Genomic DNA, 18,106 nt, shown 5'->3' with positions numbered 1-18,106 from the left:
GGACACAAGCAGGGGGAGAGGAGAGGGAGAAGCAGGCTTCCCGCCGAGCAGGGAGCCCGATGTGGGGCTCGATCTCAGAACCGTGGGATCATGACCTGAGCTGAAAGCAGCCGCTTAACGACCAAGCCATCCAGGCGCCCGTGGATGTGATTAAGGATTCTGAGAAGAGATTATTCTGGATTACCTGGGTGTGCCAGTATAACCACAAGGATTCTTACAAGTAGAAGAAGGAAGAGGCAGGAGGGTCAGAAGAGATGTGATGAAGGAAGCGAAGGGCACAATGACAGGATTACTAGTTTTTTGAAGCTGGAAGATGGCCATAAACCAAGGAATGTGAGCAGCCTCAAAAGCTAGAAAAAGCAAGGAAAGGGATTCTCCCCTATAACCTTCAGAAGGAAGGACACCTAAATTTTAGCTTAGTGGGGCCCATTTCAAACTTCTGATCTCTAGAACAGTAAGATAATAATTTGTGTTGTTTTAAGTCACCAATTTTATGGTAATTTGTAACAGGAGCTGTTGAACCTAAGTCTCTAGCCCTTTCATACATAAATAAGCCAGTTGTTTCTCTTGCTCACATAACTGATATACTCCCCTAATTCTCCCACCCTTAAGCCTATATAATCTACTAGCATTTCTTTTTTTTTCTTAATTTATTTATTTGAGAGAGAGAGAGAGAGAACACACACAAGTGGGGGGGAGGGGCAGAGGGAGAAGAAGAGGGAGAGAAAGAGTGAGAGAGAGAGAGAAAAGCAGAAAATCTCAAGCAGACTCCACACTGAGCACGGAGCCCGAGACACAAGGGCTTGATCTCACCACCCTGAGAACATGACCTGAGCCGAATGCAAGAGTTGGACACTTAATCGACTAAGCCACCCAGGTGCCCCCATTAGCATTTCTTAAAAAGACAATGACACAGTTTTTCCTTCTTTTCATTGCCTAAATCAAGTGTGCCTAGTTTTGTTTACATCACAATGGAGAATAATACTAATTATTCAGACTTTACCATCTCTTGAAGACTGAGATATGTCAACCATTCTGAGAAATTAATATATTTCAAAATATCTGCAATAGGGGTACCTGGGTGGCTCAGTTGTTGAGCGTCTGCCTTCGGCTCAGGTCATGATCCCAGGGTCCTAGGATCGAGCCCCGCATCGGGCTCCCTAGTCAGCGGGAAGCCTACTTCTCCCTCTCCCACTCCCCCTGCTTGTGTTCCCTCTCTCGCTGTGTCTCTCTCTGTCAAATAAATAAAATCTTAAAAAAAAAATGTCTGCAATAAATATGATCTCATACATTACTGGTCAACATTTACCGACTGTCAGTATTGCTCTAAAGTTGTACCAAGATAGGGGCACCTGGGTGGTTCAGTCGGTTAAGCGTCTGCCTTCCGCTCAGGCCCTGATCCCAGGGTCCTGGAATGGAGGCCCATGTCTGGCTCCCTGCTTAGCAGGGAGTCCGCCTCTCCCTCTTCTCGCCCCGCCCCCCGCTCATGCTCACTCGCACGCTCTCTCCCTTACTCTCTCTCTCTGAAATAAATAAAATCTAAAAAATAAATAAAATCAAGTTGTACTAAGATAATTGAGAAAGACCTCCCCTCAAATGCTAACATGGGAATAAAATGGTGAACAAACACAAAATAATGTAACCAATGAAAGAGTACTGAGAATAAAGAGGAACATCTGGTCATTTATCTGACAAAATTCTAAGATGATTCAAAGAAAGACTTTTCTGGAAGAAGGAACTTTTCAAGGACAACTTTTTCATGTGAAGTCACATGAAAAGAAGCTAAGACTGTGAGATAAGTAGAGGAAGGTTGTCCTTTTTCTAGAGTTAACCTGAGTCTTACTTTCTCAGGATCAGCTGTGTTTAAGCAGGAAAATGGAAAATTAAAAGATGTCAGGCCATGTATGAAAGCTTTAAAAATTTGTTACTTTTAAAGAGTCACACTGAATTTTCCTTCTGAAGCAACTTATTACCTAAGATTTGAATTTCATACATGTAAAATTCTATTCCTTAATGTCAGAAGCTGATACCTGAACACCTCGGTGTAATAAGTCAACCAAGGCAGTAAGGAAAAGGCAATCTTAATCTTCTGTACTTAAATTATAAAACTGGCAAGTCATCCTCCACTTGTCCTATTAGCCCAGGTGGGTCAGAACTGTTTTTCCCCGTAGTAGTTAGTTCTCGATATTCCCAAAGGTTCTGGGAAATATACTGTATTTAAGTAGCAATACTGAAGGCAGAAACTGCAAGAAGAACAGCTAAGAGAGAACAGCAGGCCAACTAGTCAGTAAGAGAGTTCAAAGCAGTCTAAGTTAATTCATTACAAATATAAAAGAAAAATAATCTCCCCCTTCTCTTTCCCTTAATAAGTTTCCTGGCAAGATTACCCTGCCCTCTCCCTTATTATTCTACAAAAAATAAATGCATTAGGAAGCTTGAGATTGATGAGAAAAGTTTGTTCAGATCATATATACTACATATATATTTATGCATATTAAATGTTTTACAGAAATATATTATCTAATAACGAATATATATACAAAAATACAATCTAAAAATCCTAAAATCCTAAGCAAATAAGAATATAAAACTATAAAGGAAGAGTCCATATGATGTATGGTGAAAAGCATTCTGGAGCCTGAATCCTGCCTGGTTCAGCTACTTTATGCATGACACGGGGCTTAACTATTCTGCTTCTCTGCTTTTCTATAAAATGAAGTCAACAGTATACCCCTCACAGGGGTACTCCCTCGGTACTGGTGAGGATACAAGAAAACAGGTAGTTTTAAACACTGTTAGGGCGGGAATAAACAGTATGAACTTTCTGGTAGGATCTACTATGTATTATTAGTTCCCTTTTGTTGCTGTAACAAATTACCACAAATTTAGTGGCTTAAAATGACACAAAATATTATCTTACAGGTCTGAAAGTCAGAAGCCTAAATGGGTCCCAGTAGGCTAAAATCAAGGTGTCAGCACAATGGTGTTGCTTTCTGGAGACGTGAGGGTTTTGGCTTTACCTAGGTCTCAAGGCTGCCTGCATTCCTTGGCCTGTGATCTTATTCCAGCAAAATGCTCTTTCCAGTCAATCCTTCTATCTCCCTTTTCCATACTTAGAGGATCCTTGTGATTACGTTGGGCCCACCAAATAAGCCCTGATAATCTCTTCATTTTAAACTCAGCTGATTAGAAACCTTAATTCCCCCTTGCCATGTTAACATAACATATTCACAGGCTCCAGGGATCAGGATGTAGACATATCCTGGGGGTCAGGGTGGGGCGGGGTGCTATTCTGCCTACTACACCTAACAAATGATTTTTAAATGTGCACACCCTGTCACTCAAATAAGCGTACACAAGGGTATGTGTATATGACGATGTTCATTATAGCACTTTTTAAAATAATAATAAAGTACTGGAAATAACACAAATTTTCACTTTTAGGAAATCAGTTTAGAAAGCTATGGCATTCCCATACAACAGAGCAGTATGCTTATGTTTCCAATGATGCTGTAGATATATAATTACAAACATGTCTTTAATAAAATGTTAAGTGAAAAAAAGCCAGATCACAAAAACAAATGATATAGTCCAATCCCAGTTATTGAACAATATGCATACACACAAATATATGAGTACATGAATATGTTACCATACATATAAAAAATAACTGGAAGACAACACAACTCTGGATGGTAGGATAACCATACATTCCTGTGTGCCTGGAACAGTCCAGATTTATGCCTGTTGTCCCAGCAATGATTTGCACTCTCTTTCATGATCACAGGATCATTCTTAAAATTTTCTGGGGTTTGTTTTGTTCATTTCAAACAAGTACTTTCCTGGATGCTAAAAGTGGCAAGAATCAAATCTACATTACCATTTGAAATTTTTAAAAATTAAAGTAGCTTAGGAAATATGCTTTTTAATATGTGAATGTGCAACCACTAATTGTGAGCCATCTAAATTACATACATTATACCATTTGACAGCATCGATGGCAAACGCAGACACCAAAAGAGAAACTTCATTTTTAAGAGCACTGCCCAAGTATGTGCAGTGGACAAAGAGGGAGCAGACGAAAGTCAATCCCAGCTCTGCCACTAATTAGGTACTTTAAGTATTTATTGTTCTCCTTCTCTAATATGTCAATTGAGCAAGCTATACAAAGTTATTGTATACAGTGGCTTAAGAAGACAATTATATAAAAGTATTTTGAAAAGTACAAAGCACTAATAAAATTTAAGATAGTACCCTTGAGGAATAAAGTAGTCCACTTCACAGTAAAGATCACTCAACTACTCTATAGCCAGTAAGACACAATTTGCTCCTACCCAATTCAAAAACTACCTTAGCAAGTTCATAAGTTAAATATTGATACACTCAGAAATGCAGAAAATGAATACAATGCATAAATTAGGCTCTTTACTATGCTGTTTTATATACACATTTTCTCATGTAATTCTAAGAATTCTATCATTTTCATTTTATAGAAAGGAAAATACAGAGTAGAAAAGTAAAACTAGAGAGATTCAAGGTTACATTGCCATGTGCAGCAGAGATGGGATCTGAACTCAGGACAATCTAAACACAAATTAGGCCAGTCTTAATTTAAAGGCTTTTGCTCATTCAACACCACCCTGCTTTCTCAGGATACCAAAAAGATCCTTGAGTATGAGTTACAAACAACCTAATCAATAAAATTTTTTAAATTAGAAAGCAATTAATTAACATTTGCTTTTCCTTTCCTATTATAAACCACAAGTTATGACCAACATGCCTTAACATTTGAGTTATGCTTCTTAAAATGTTCTGACCTTTTTCCATTAAAAAACAAAACAAAGCAAAAGTAACGATTATTTCAGGCAAACAAATATTATTATCTTAATTATTTAAAATAAGCAGAGTTTAGGGGCGCCTGGGTGGCTCAGTGGTAAAGCGTCTGCCTTCGGCTCAGGTCATGATCCCAGGGTCTTGGGATCGAGCCCCGCATCTGACTCCCTGCTCCCCGGGAAGCCTGCTTCTCCCTCTCCCACTCCCCCTGCTTGTGTTCTCTCTCTGGCTGTGTCTCTGTCAAATAAATAAATAAAATCTTTAAAAAATAAAATAAAATAAGCAGAGTTTAAGAAATACGTATTTTACAGACTTAGATATTAAAATACAAAAATTTCACTGTAAAATATCTTATGAACTATACAGGTGCACATGCACAAAATTTTGTGGATGCCCTTTTTATATTCAAATTCGTCCTGTGATAGTTCTTTTAACACTATGCTTTTTATCTTTTCCAACCAGCAATAAAAAAATTTTCAAAGAAGCATACATTTTAACTCATTTCTTCTTTGAATATCATCTTCTAATTGCATTTTACTCTGATTATCTTTCTACCAATATCTCATCACTGCATAGTATCTCACCTGACAAAAACTAAATAATAATTCATGACCTACCTAAGACAGAGTATTAGTAAAACACATTCTAATACACTGTGACCCAACTAACAGCACTGAAATGCTAGGCTTTTGGGAAGAGGAAGGAAGGAAAACGTACTCAACTTATGTGTTCAGTGAACCTGTGAAGTTTTAGGAAACAGACTGAGAATATTAACACATTAAATACAGCAGCTCCTTAAATATAATAGATTTTAGAACCATGCTTCTCACTTAAGACTGACATTACAGAAAGCAAAATGCCATCAAGAGAAAAATGCCATCAAGAACTCTGAGAACAAAATATTAATCATCGAAAAGGATCTCAAATGTACTGTTTTCTTTATGAAAGACTTAAAAAGGTTGAATCCAAAGAGACTTCACTAACTTAAGGTTCTGTTTTTCTCCCCTTTCTTCCCTCACCTCCACCTCTATTCCATATCTGGACTCAAGAGGTGAAGATTCTAGAAAATCAGTCCTATCAACCCAATTATTTTCAGAATTACATGTATTCACTACAACTTTCATCTAAACATAATAATTTAATAATGTTCCAAATAACTAATTTTTAGCTAAGATGAAGTTACTTTCAAAGCTAAGGAAAGGAAATTTAAATCTATGTATCTCGGGCGCCTGGGTGGCTCAGTTGGTTAAGCTACTGCCTTCGGCTCAGGTCATGATCCTGGAGTCCCGGGATCAAGTCCCACATCGGGCTCCCTGCTTGGCAGGGAGTCTGCTTCTCCCCCTGACCCTCTTCCCTCTCGTGCTATCTCCCATTCTCTCTCTCTCAAGTAAATAAATAAAATCTTTAAAAAAAAAATCTTTATGTATCTCAAAGGAAGGACTGTAGGCATTATATAAGTATCTTTCTCTTGTGTCTCCCTATTCTAGTAGGAATGTGTACAACAAACATCAGCCATTCAAATATAAATTGCTCCCGTAAGATTAACAATGAGATTTGAGATAGGGCTATTAACAATCTCATGTAACTTATACACCATAACCTGACTGACAGTCCGATCTGATCACAGTGTTTACATCAACCAAACTCTCAAACATTTCTAATAACAAACTTTTTAGAGTTCTCAAACACACAGCCCCCAGGCGTTTATTTACTCATTTTGTTCCTCTGCCTACTACATTTTCCCTTCTTTCTTCACCTCATTAATCCTACTCATCCTTTAAGACTGAGCTCAGAGATTCAACTCAGGAAGCTTTCTCTGAACTCCCCTGTCAATCAAAGTTCCACTTCCCTCAGTATACTCTGGCATCCTTGAAAATACTTAACATAGTATTTACCATATTATATGAAAATACCTGTGTAACATCCATCTCCCCCAGGAGACCACTATCCTAAGGAACAAAAATCAGTTCATTCATTCTTATATTCTCAGGGCCTAGCACTATCATCCATACGTATTCCATAAATGTTTTTGCAAAAACAAAACAAGAAAGCATAAAAACTTTATTGAACACTCATTATGTACATTGTATTTTTAAAAATGCTGAGACATGGTCTCTATCATGCTCAGTCTAGCTGCAGAGATAATTCACTTATATAATAAAAGAGATCATTACAAATTTAAGAAATTATACATACCAAATGACTAAGAGAAAGGAAATATTACAAAGTTCAAAGAATGCAGAAATCACCAGAGTAGAGAAGTCTTCACAGAGAAGGTGAGGCTTAAGATAGTGCAGGACGGTACTTCCTACAGGGAAAATGGCCTGGGAAGAGAGATTAAAGCAGGAATGGATAAATCATGTTTAGAAGGCAAAGAGTGAATTACTCTGGCTGGCACTGTGAGTTCTTATGAAAATATAACAAGATATCATGTGGCAGAAGTAGATAAGGGTCATTTTATGGAAGGCCCAGAATGCCAGACTAAGGAGTTTAAACATGGTAAATCGACATACAAATGCTTTGCAGGAATGTTAATGCAGGAGCAATGTAAAAGATCAACTGGCAGGGGGACAGGGTGCAGTGTGAAAGAGAACCAAAATTTGCTAAACATACGTAAATCTTTATTGTTTTGTTTAACACCGACAACTTTATGAGATCAATGTTCCATTTAACAAGAAAGAAATCAAGACCCAGAGATGTTGTTAGTTCAAAAAGAGAGACTAGTGGGCGATGTTTAAAAACCCAAAGTCAACACTTTCTTCTTGCTACTTGCAAGAGCTGTAGGCAAGATATCAGGTAGACTATTTCAACAGCAGGGCCATAAAGCTGACAGTGCCAGACATGAAAAAGAAGAGGAAACAGGAAGGCATCATTTCCAAAAGTGGTTTAGGTGTGGAATAGTCTGAGGACACTGGGAGAACTCAAAGATGACTGCCAAGACTTTAAACCTGGATGGGAGGATGGGGAGTGGCAGCACCAAAGAGCAAAATGAGGAAACGTGAGGGATAGGGTGAGAAGAGAAGAATGAGAATTAACCAGTTTACCTTTAAGAGTGTTGACTTTGCTATGACAGAAAGACTTCTAAAATTAGGAATGTCCAGAAGGTAGCTATGCAAAATTACCAGATTAGTCAATGCCAGAGGCTAATTTCCAGGCACTATCTATAACTAAAGCTTACATAGTGTACTTACTATGTGCCAGAACCATACCAAGTACTTTGCAAGTTAACTCGCTTGATCATTATAACTCATGAGATAAAGATTATTATCATCACCACTTTTCAGATCTGGAAACTGTGGCACAGAAAGCTTAAGGAGCTTGTCCAAGGTCACATAGCCAGTAAGTGGTAGAGCTGTGATTTGAATCCAGGCAATTCTGCCCCAGGGACCATACTCTAAACTACTATACTCAACTGTACTTTGTTATGTATTATTTTATGTTTATGCCTATTCCATTAAATAGTTTATAAACTCTCTGAATGGACACATGATATCTGATACATGTATCTCCCCAGGACTTAACACAGTGATTTGTACTAAGTAAACATTTAACAGATTTTAAACGACAACGATGTGGTGACAGCGAAGGGATGTGGTATCTGAGGAAAAGAACCACTGAAAGAAGAGAAAAAAGAGGAATAGGGCATGCATTTCTTCTTGCCACTGATGGGGCAAGGCAAACCAGGAAAACAAAATAAAAGGGTAGGATATTCAGAATCATGGAATCTCAGTGCTAAAAACAACAGACTTCAAGAACTCCCCTAAGGCCCCTGTGTATAAGCCATAGCATCTATGAACTATGTGGTAATTAGGTACTTGTTTGTAGGGCCTGGTAAAACTGCTTGACAATGGATCCTCTTTTTATCCCCAGGGACGTGGGATATAGACCCTGGCCCAAACTGAATGTTTATTTGTGGGATGGATGAATGGATGCATATGAGACGGACGCAGAGAGACAGAGACAAAGGAAAACAAAAGTGTCAGTGTAAGTGAGAAAGAAAAACAATCAGTGGATGAATTTGGGCATCAGTTCTTTGGCACCTGTGGAAATACCAATTCCAATAAGGTGCTAAGGAAAAATATCTGGATTATAAAGGATTAAGGAAAAGCAGATGGTATAGAAAAGTAAAAACAAACTATAGGGCAAACTTGAAATTGTTAGCCATAAGATATTTCAGTAAGGAAGGACAGAATCTAAAGGGAAAACAGGAACAGGAAAGGAATGTTAAGAGAAAACTGAGAGTGGTCCACAAAAGACTATTAGGGGGAATATTTAAATAGACTAAAATAATAAACAAGGTGCCTGGGTGGCTCAGTCCTTAAGCATCTGCCTTCGGCTCAGGTCATGATCCCAGGGTCCTGGGATTGAGCCCTACATTGGGCTCCCTGCTCGGCAGGAAGCCTGCTTCTCCCTCTCCCACTGCTTGTGTTCCCTCTCTCGCTCTCTGTCAAAAAATAACTTAAAAAATCTTTTAAAAATAAATAAATAAATAAATAAATAATAAACTAAAAGAGGAGACACAAAAGAATACTGAAATAAGGTTCTGGAGAAATGGTCTATGATCAAGCACACAGGAAAAGGGATCCTTCAGGACTCTAACCAAACTGCCTTTCCCCTTCAGCTGTCTACAGCAGCCATCACGTATTCAAACCACCACTTCTACATCTCTACTTCTCAGCCCATAACCTATCTTATCTAAGAAAAACTTAGAAAGGCCTGGCTAGAATGCTAATGTCATGTATTAGAGAGTAAATGAAATGTTTAAAAATTTATTTGGAGTAAAGGAGCTATGAGATGTTCTTCCTGCCTGAGATGTCAATTTTTCTAATACCACTTTTAAAAGTCCCAACCATCTTTCAAAACCCAGACTAAATCTCACCTCCTCCAAGATACCTTCTTCACCCCACCTCCACCTCTGTTCGAAGAAAGTTCTTCCTCCCTATATTTACATAGTACCTCTGTTTCTCTATCATAGCACTTTCTAGTTCATTCGCTCTTACAGTTACTTAAATGTCTTTCTCCAGTATCTTTTGAGTTTTCCACAGGCAAAGCCCCTATAATTGTGCTCTGCACATAGTATTAACTACCAATAAAATGAAACAGACTTTAAAAAATACATTTAAAATAGGTACAAGTTTTCACCAAGTCAAAACATGGTAACTATTACACCTAAGAGAAAATAGCTAAGAGAAGCCTAAGAAGTAATCTACAGCTTGAAGAAGGAGAAAATAAGAAAAAGAATTTATGCTGTGCATGTATGATATAACCTTCCTATTTATATTTTCTAAATCAGTGGTTCTCAACTGAGAGTGGATATGCACTCATAAGGAACATTTGGCAATGTGTGGAAATATTTCTGGTTGTCAAAAATGGAGGTGAATGATACTGTCATTTAGTGGGTAGAAGCCAAGGATGCTACTAAACATCCTATGATTAACAGGACTGCTCCCCACAACAAAGAACTGTCTGACCCAAAATGTCAGTAAGTTCCATGGTTAAGAAACCCTGCTCTAAATGAAGCAAAGAAGAAAAAAAACTCAAACAAAACTGCTACCTAGTCTACTTGAGACTCCTAAAGTTTTCTTGAACAATTTCTTAAACATCTACTCTTCCTACTGACTAAAAATTGGGTCTAAAGCAGTGAAAACTACTATCCTAAGAAGCTCCACTTACATGTTAAGGAGAAAGGAACTGGTTACAAGTTCTCACTTACCTTGTGACATGGTTGCCAAAACTCCATCCCTCTAACTGCTGATTAGCCCTATTCTTAGTTACAATCTCCTAGACCACTAATAAGTCCATCCACAACAATTCAACAACTAAATTAAAATACAGCTTGATTATAAAATTTAAATGACATGTGATGACCACCTGCCAAAATACCCACATACAGATGACCAATCCACTATCCAAAAGACATGTGCTTAATAATTTATTCTCTGAACAAGATCAATCAAGTAAATGAACCCACCTAAACTTTCAGGCATTCATTCATGCCACTAAAACTAAAAATCTGAAAGGCTAGACAGGATTAGGGATGTAGTTAGAGGCTGCAAACAATATTAATCCACTATAAAACAAACTAGCCCTTTTAAAGTCGGAACCACCCTCTACCCCAAAATTGCCTCGAGAAACTTGTTACACTAGTGAGTCCAGATCTTACTAGAGCACCTTAAAAAAACAAAACAAAAGCTCAGAAGTTGTCTCATCTACCACAAAGGTAGAACATAGCGGCTGTTAGAAAGCAATGAAACATAGTCTAGGACAGGAAGTATACATTTTGAATCCAACTGAAACCACAAGGGAAGCAGAAATTAACTGCCAAAATAATTTAGCCAGTCAATATTCAAGCAGGTAAAATGCTATTAAAACCATTATAACAAAAAAACAGAGTTATAAGCCTCAAGAGAGAGTAATTTTTTTCCCCAACAATTTTGCCATGTATGGCTTATTTTCTGGGACCAAAGCTATTTTATTTTAAATCCTGCGCAGGGACCGGGGGAAGGACTTCTTAACCATGTGAATTAGAATCAGCATGTACTATAGGATTCGTGTGTGTGTGTGCGTGCGTGCGTGCGTGCGTGCGTGTGCGCGCGGATTTCTTTTTTTAATACGATTTCATATTATGCTATAGAATTTCTTGAAGCTTCTAGAGACAGTGAATGCCCAGCCCAGAATTACCAGAATCTTCCAGAACCTATTTAGTATACATATTCCTACCAAACCGCTCCCACTAACTTCCCTGTTCCTCTCCTCAGGCTAGGATAAAAGGCTCTGTTTGCTACTTTATTCAGCCTCATCTCCACCTTTTATCTCCCTGTATCCCAAGATTTACAGTGACACATTTTATCTTAACAAGTTACTGGATATTTTAATTAATATATAAATGATAATCATTTTTCTGCTGTCTCAGAAAACCATCCTGTAGCTGTTACATTATTTCTACCTCTGGCAACAAAATTTCTGACAAAGAAGTGTGCCACTGGAATGCAGCCTCTTTGTTAATAGAAGTATCATGCAAAAAAAAAAAAAATTCTAACAAAACAATTTGTAGATGTTTCTTGTAAGGGGTCTAATACCAGGGATCAACTTAAAGTGGATCTCCCTGAAAAACCTATAGCACAGAATGCAATTAAAGCAAAAAGACAAGAGTAGGGAAGGAAGAAGAGGAGAAAAGTTGGAAGGAGTACAGAGCACCGACTGCTGCCTCCCACGACAGCAGCAGATGTCATTCAGTGGCACCTGTGCCACCTTTTTTAACAGGATTTGACCTATTTGACTGTATAGGCTATGATTATTCTATTTTCTCAACTTTTCAAACAACTTTGATTATGTCTTCCCTATATGGTACTTCAATACTTTCTCCACGCTTGCTTTTCCAACTTTCATATGTTAATTCCCATATTTCTATTCCCTAAAATACCGTTGTTTTTTTTTTATTGATTTTGTTTATTTATTTGACAGAGAGAGGGAACACAAGCAGGGGGAGAGGGAGAAGCAGGCCCCCCGCCGAGCAGGGAGCCCCATGCAGGGCTTGATCCCAGGACCCTGGGATCATGACCTGAGCCGAAGGCAGCCGCTTAACGACTGAGCCACCCAGGCGCCCCTAAAATATAAATAAAAAATAAAGCATGATATACATCACCTTCTATTTCATCCATGGATTATCCTTACCCTTCTCCCACCCCTTATTAAATGAACGATATCCAATATACCCTTTTCTTCTACTCGAGGTGTCAAAGTCTTTAAGATCTTTCCATTTTGTCATAAATTGAAAGAGAAAACACTGAAATTTTCTTCAATTTGAGTAATAAATTTCCAACGATATTCAGTCTAGGACCCTCATATTTAAGACCATTTCTTATGTTTATAAAATGTAGCAAAGTATTCTCAATTTATTCATTTGGATAGGAGTCTTGTCAATCTATTTAAAAATATGACACTTCTCAAAAAAACTAAAAAGACACTTCTCAAAAAAAAAAAAAAGTCCATCATCCTGTCTTGCCTAGAACATCACCTTCTTTCCCAAGCAGAAGATAGGTTTTCTTTCCTTTCATCTCTGCTCTATTTCTACAACTCAAGAGTAATTCAGTCCACTTGATTTTGAATTCCTTCTATATTCATCTTACTGATGCTTTTTACTTCATAACCTCACACCTCACTCTTCTGAAACTGCCATCTTACTCCCTGGTTTGCCACCACCCCACCACTTCAATGCCAGACACCCCAGCTCATTTACTCTAACAAATTAATTCAGCTGATACAATGCTAATTTTCATCTACACAAAAAGATCTGTAGCTATGCAGTTTAAAAATTGCCCAGTCATGGTCTTATACCATTGAGAAAGGTAGGCAACAAAACTTTCCTCAAAGTCAAGGTCACAAAGAATAATTGCTATACCCCAAACCCCAAGGGGTATAGGTGTTCAGCAATACCTAGCATCCTTCCCAAGTTGTCTAAAAATCAAATGTTCGGTTTCCTACAAAGAAAAGTGAACATGATGCTTCCCTGAAGACATTCTCTAGCCTCCTGACAGCGGACTTTAAATAGAATGATTATCTGAAGGAAAAGGGAAATCTGGGTTGGTGCAAGTCTTTATTACCCCTTACCCTCTAAGTCCCGGACTACTATTAGCCCTAAGACTCGCTTTATTTACTTAGAATAGATGTGCAAGACTGAGAAAAGACTGGCTCCCAGGAATCCTTAAGGGACTCCAGGTCCTATGTCTGTTCAATTTTGCTTACTCAACTTCAGCTGGAAAATATAAGTTATTTAAACATGGTTTTCATTGTTAATCTTTTCTCCCTTCTTCAAAGAGCTCAAATCATCTCAAGTGGTCTACCCGTGATTCCACAACCTAAGGATAAGTCTTCCCTATTATGCTGATTTTGCAAAATATAAAACACATTAACACAGAAGCCTCTCAAAGCCAACCAATCTTCCCATTAAAATTATCACCACTCTCCCAGTCTGCTTTTTATACCTTTCTATTACACCACCTTATTTCTGGTCCTAACTGCCCATTACTACATTACACAGATTCACCTCCCTAATACCTATCAATGAACATGTGAATGCTCTTCTAAACAAAGCACCTCAGATTCTCCACTGTTCATCCATTTTAACTATAAACTACAGATCATGATTTAAGACCCTCTCAAATATGGGCACCTTACCTAATAGGCTTTCCTTGATCACCCTGTCTGTATAAAACAAGATATCCATACCTTGCCTTTTCCTCCTAATGGTCACCATCTGACAAACTTATCTGTTCATATGTTTATTGATTGCATAATTCTACCAGAATATGTCTTCCTATGTTTACTCTTTTGTTCACCATTGTATCCTCAACACCTACAAGAGTAACTGGTATATACTTAGCTCTCAATACATATTTGTGGAAAGAATGGATGAACCCAGACATGTCACACGGTATGGCTGATACGGAGTTAGAAGACCTACCGAGCTTCCACATACCAGCTATATGGTCCTCAACAATTTTTACTTCTTTGTGCTATACTTTCTTCATCTGTAAAAGGAAGAGGTCGAACTTCATCTATAAAAAAATCTATATAAGTTTTTCCAGCTGCATCACCCTATATTCTTGTTTAACTAGACTAGACATCTTCCCTGGCCCCTATCCTTCCTATCTTCATATCTCTGCTCAGTTTCCTTCCATTGGATTCCCCATTCTCAATCCACACCTGTCAGAATTTTGCTTATCCCTAAAGGTTCATTTTAAGTGCCATTTTCTCCCTGCACCCTAACAATCTGTAAACTCTGTAATTAGAGGGTGGAGTTCTTTTCTATTCTCAGCAGTTGGGACAATACCTCCCATATAGGTGATCAACAAAATGACTGATGAATCATGAGTGTATGAATGAGCAAATGAACAAAGGAAGCTTTTCCTGATTTCCCCCAACTGCTCAGGTAATATTCTGCCTTTAGACTCTTAATACACTTGGCATCTTTTTGATACCTGTCATACTTTACTCTGTGCTATTATTAATTTACTTGCCTAATAAACTAAACTGCAAATTCCTTAAAATTAAGTACTAGCCTAATGAGTCCCATAAGCTCCCTCTACAACATCTACCATAGATCTTTCCCACAGTTTTATTAAGTTCATCTGATATGTTAAACAATAAAAGGATAATAATGGAGAAAAAGGACTGTGATAGATAACATTCCGACTACCCTATAGTCATTGAGCACACACGTTGTGTGGATCCTGTCACTGTTAAACTCGGGCATTCAACCATAATTCAAAGATCTCATCACTACTCTCTCCTTTCCACACTCGGCCTAATGAAACTATTACTACTTTCATAAGTAGAATAGCCACTCACTCTCCTATATCATTTACTACCTACCTTCTCTTGTAATATGCATAAAGCCAATCACACATCAATACTTTCACTTCACTAAACAGCTAAAGTGATTTTTCTGCTCATTTCAGACTTCTGCCCCATCCAATCCCCTCCTCTACAAGGTATGAAACCATTTTTTTAAAAGATCTTCCCATAAGCCTGCCTTAGTTCTGCTCCTGAAAGACAAAAAGGATCCCTTTTAAGGTCCTCCTTCCCCTTTTCTAAAAAGTAGCAACTCTCCAATTAATCTCAGGCTCTAACAACCTTAAATTTCTCTGCCATCAAGATTTCGACCCTCTTTTACCTCTACCTCCAAGCTCTTAATCTGCTTCCATGGAACGTTCCTGGCTGCACAATCGCTGGTGTCTTTCCATTCAATATGCTCTCACCATCACATACTTGGATCCAAAGTATCTATCTTACCCTTCCTAAAATGTTTATCAGTCGCTCCCTTTACACCACCCCAGACACACATCACATACTCGCACAGAGAGCTCTGTATCCATGCGTCACTCTACCACCGACATACAAGCTCCTTACACCACTCTTAATGAATGCACACGACTCTCAGAATGGTATCTTCCGACTACACTAATTCTAACTCAGTTTCTTCTGGGGAACCCAACACCGTCCATAGTACCTCCCTCTTTCCTCACTTCCTCATCCATTCCCCCCTCTTTATGCTCCCACCCCCACCCCGCCAACTAACTACAGATGTCATTTTTCCTGAGCACTTTCAACCCGAGAATAAAGAACAAACTCGGGTTCCCAGCGGTCTCCCTCTCCTCTATTCCTCCGTCCTCGCCCCCCTCCCCCAGGTGTGCAGACTTCCACCTCGTCCTCTCCCCATGCATTGCCCCAACCAATCCCACACCACACAACGTTACCCCCACCACCGGGATCAGACTCCACACCCACCTCCACTCGGGGTCGCCGCCGCCGCCGCCGCCCCCCGCCCCCCGCCCCCGAGCCTGCGACCCCGGGGGCGCGCGCGCACACACACACATTCTCACGCTTCCCTAACCTCCTTCCCGGCACCAGGACTAGCTGGCTAGCTGGAACTCAGCCCGGCCCGCGGGGGCTAGGCAATCGAAGAGTGTGCCCGCCCCGCCCCCTCCCGCGGATCCCCTCGCAGCCCCCGCCTCCCCGCCGGGAAAGGAGAGGACACAGCAACTCCCCCGCCACCCCGACACACCACCTCTGTGTCTGTTGCTCCGTACCCCAACCCTCGACCACCTCCCCCCACGTACAGGGGCGACCTCTGCACTCACCGGAGATACTGCGCGCTCTGCAGGCTCATCCTCCGCCGCCGCGTCTTCCCGCGAAGCCTCTGTGGGTCTCAGGCTCCTCGAAGCGGCCCCGCGGCCCCGCGGGTGCTGGCGGCCGCCGCCATCTTCCTCTCCTCCGGCTCCTCCTCGCTCGGCGGGGGGGTGGGGGTGAGTGAGGCGAGGGGGAGGGAGCGGGGAAAGCTGCTCTCGCGGCTGCTCTGGCCCGTGGGGCGCAGGGACACTCCGACCCGGGAGGGGGGAGGGGGAGGGAGAAGGGAAGGGGGCGGGGGGAAAGAGGAGGGAGAAGCAGAGGAAGGAAGTGGGGGTCCCTCTCGCGAGATCTCAGTAGCGCCCGTCCCTTCGGGGGACTTCTGCCTTTCTGTAGCGCTCCCTCTTGGGATCGGCTAGCTGTGAGGCGCCTCTGCGGCTGCTGAGCGCCCTGCTGGAGGCGTTTGGCGGCTTCCGGCCAATCCACCCCGCTCCCGCGCGAGGGGGCAACCCCAGCTTCACCGGGAACATCGAGCCCAAATCAACCAGGAGTTACACTCAAAGTCTTCCCCCGTCTTTCCACTCCACCCGATTTCTCTCTTCCTTTTTCCACTCCTCCACTCTTCCCTACCGGAAACACTGCCCCTTCCTCCTACAGTTCCGCCCGCCAGTCCCTCAACGCTAGTCTTCCCTCGAGCCCCAGAGAGTGACGCTAAGGACCCCCTCCCCCTTTCTGGGGCCCCTCCTCCTGCACGCCTGGAGACTGTTGAAGGGGATGGGGTGGAGCCCAGAGAGGAAGAGAAAGGAAACCAATCGGATTGGATAAGCAGCTGCCATGGCAACTGGAGGCTGTGGTTGTATTGTCATAGTAACCAATGTGTGCGGACTGGGGGACCCTCCCTTGGCGAATGGATTCCCGGGAAAGTGCCCAGGGTTCCCCCTTGGCTTCCTTTCCGTCTAAAAGTCTCCCCCAGGTTGGGAATCCGAGTGATCTCCTGGGCGGTGAAGTTCATTTCCTCTTCCCTTTCCCCTTCCCGCAACAATGGGGGGACCCCGAGGCATTCACCGTGGCCTTTTCCACCCGCCTGCGGGCGGGAACCACCTCCAGTTTCCTCTCAGTGCGGGGCGTGGAGAGGGCCGGGCCTGCGAGGAAGACGCCGGGCCTGAAGGCTGGCGAGCTGCGGACTGGAGCGTGGAGGGCGAGGCGGCCGGGCGAGGTGGCGGTGCGAAGCTGTGAGGCTGGCGAGGGGTTTCCCCAGGACTGCCTCGGGCTCGGAGAGGCGGGATCCCGCCAGGACGGGGTCCCTGAGGGAGGAGAACGGCACACGACGACCCAGATTCCTCTCCTGCCGGGCAGGGACCTCAGACTTTTCCTGGCGGGTCGACCCCTTACCGAAATCCCCCAACTGCCGCCCACACACGCCCTTGGCGGCGACCGAGCCACCTCCTGCTGCGGGGAGGCCGCCAGAGTGAGTGTGGGAACACATCTTAGGAGACTTGACAAGTGTGGTTTTCCAGCATTTAGAGCCAGGGACGTGGTGAGACGCCCACGACTGCCATCCGTCTCAGAGGCACCCCCCAGTGGGGGTCCCACTTGATTGTTAAAGGCCGACCTCTGAATTCCTCCCTCTGCAGACTTCTCTGAT

At 41.5% G+C, this 18,106-nt stretch overlaps 2 protein-coding genes across 16 annotated transcripts in view; one reads left to right on the top strand and one right to left on the bottom strand.

The window, feature by feature from the left end:
- The window catches only part of SMG7 (SMG7 nonsense mediated mRNA decay factor), an 84,929-nt gene extending 68,230 nt beyond the window's left edge, over window positions 1-16,699 (bottom strand). For 8 of the 11 annotated variants that reach the window (XM_027610310.2, XM_027610314.2, XM_027610318.2 and 5 more), the window contains exon 1: window positions 16,476-16,595. In XM_027610310.2, the coding sequence (XP_027466111.1) occupies window positions 16,476-16,504 (29 nt within the window). In that variant the 5' untranslated portion in view covers window positions 16,505-16,595. Of the gene's footprint in view, window positions 1-16,475 lie in introns of all 11 variants that reach the window. The other 3 variants (XM_027610312.2, XM_027610315.2, XM_027610316.2) reach the window with 2 other exon arrangements.
- NMNAT2 (nicotinamide nucleotide adenylyltransferase 2) overlaps window positions 16,503-18,106 on the top strand; it is a 207,008-nt gene continuing 205,404 nt past the window's right edge. For 2 of the 5 annotated variants that reach the window (XM_027610337.2, XM_027610331.2), the window contains exon 1: window positions 17,591-17,929. The gene's annotated coding sequence lies outside the window, so the exon portion shown is untranslated. Of the gene's footprint in view, window positions 16,641-17,348; window positions 17,435-17,590; window positions 17,930-18,106 lie in introns of those variants that run through there. The other 3 variants (XM_027610335.2, XM_027610332.2, XM_027610334.2) reach the window with 3 other exon arrangements.

The sequence above is a fragment of the Zalophus californianus genome, chromosome 10 (assembly GCF_009762305.2).
Source record: "Zalophus californianus isolate mZalCal1 chromosome 10, mZalCal1.pri.v2, whole genome shotgun sequence".
Lineage (NCBI taxonomy): Eukaryota > Metazoa > Chordata > Mammalia > Carnivora > Otariidae > Zalophus > Zalophus californianus.
This window is presented reverse-complemented; position numbering and strand designations above follow the sequence as displayed.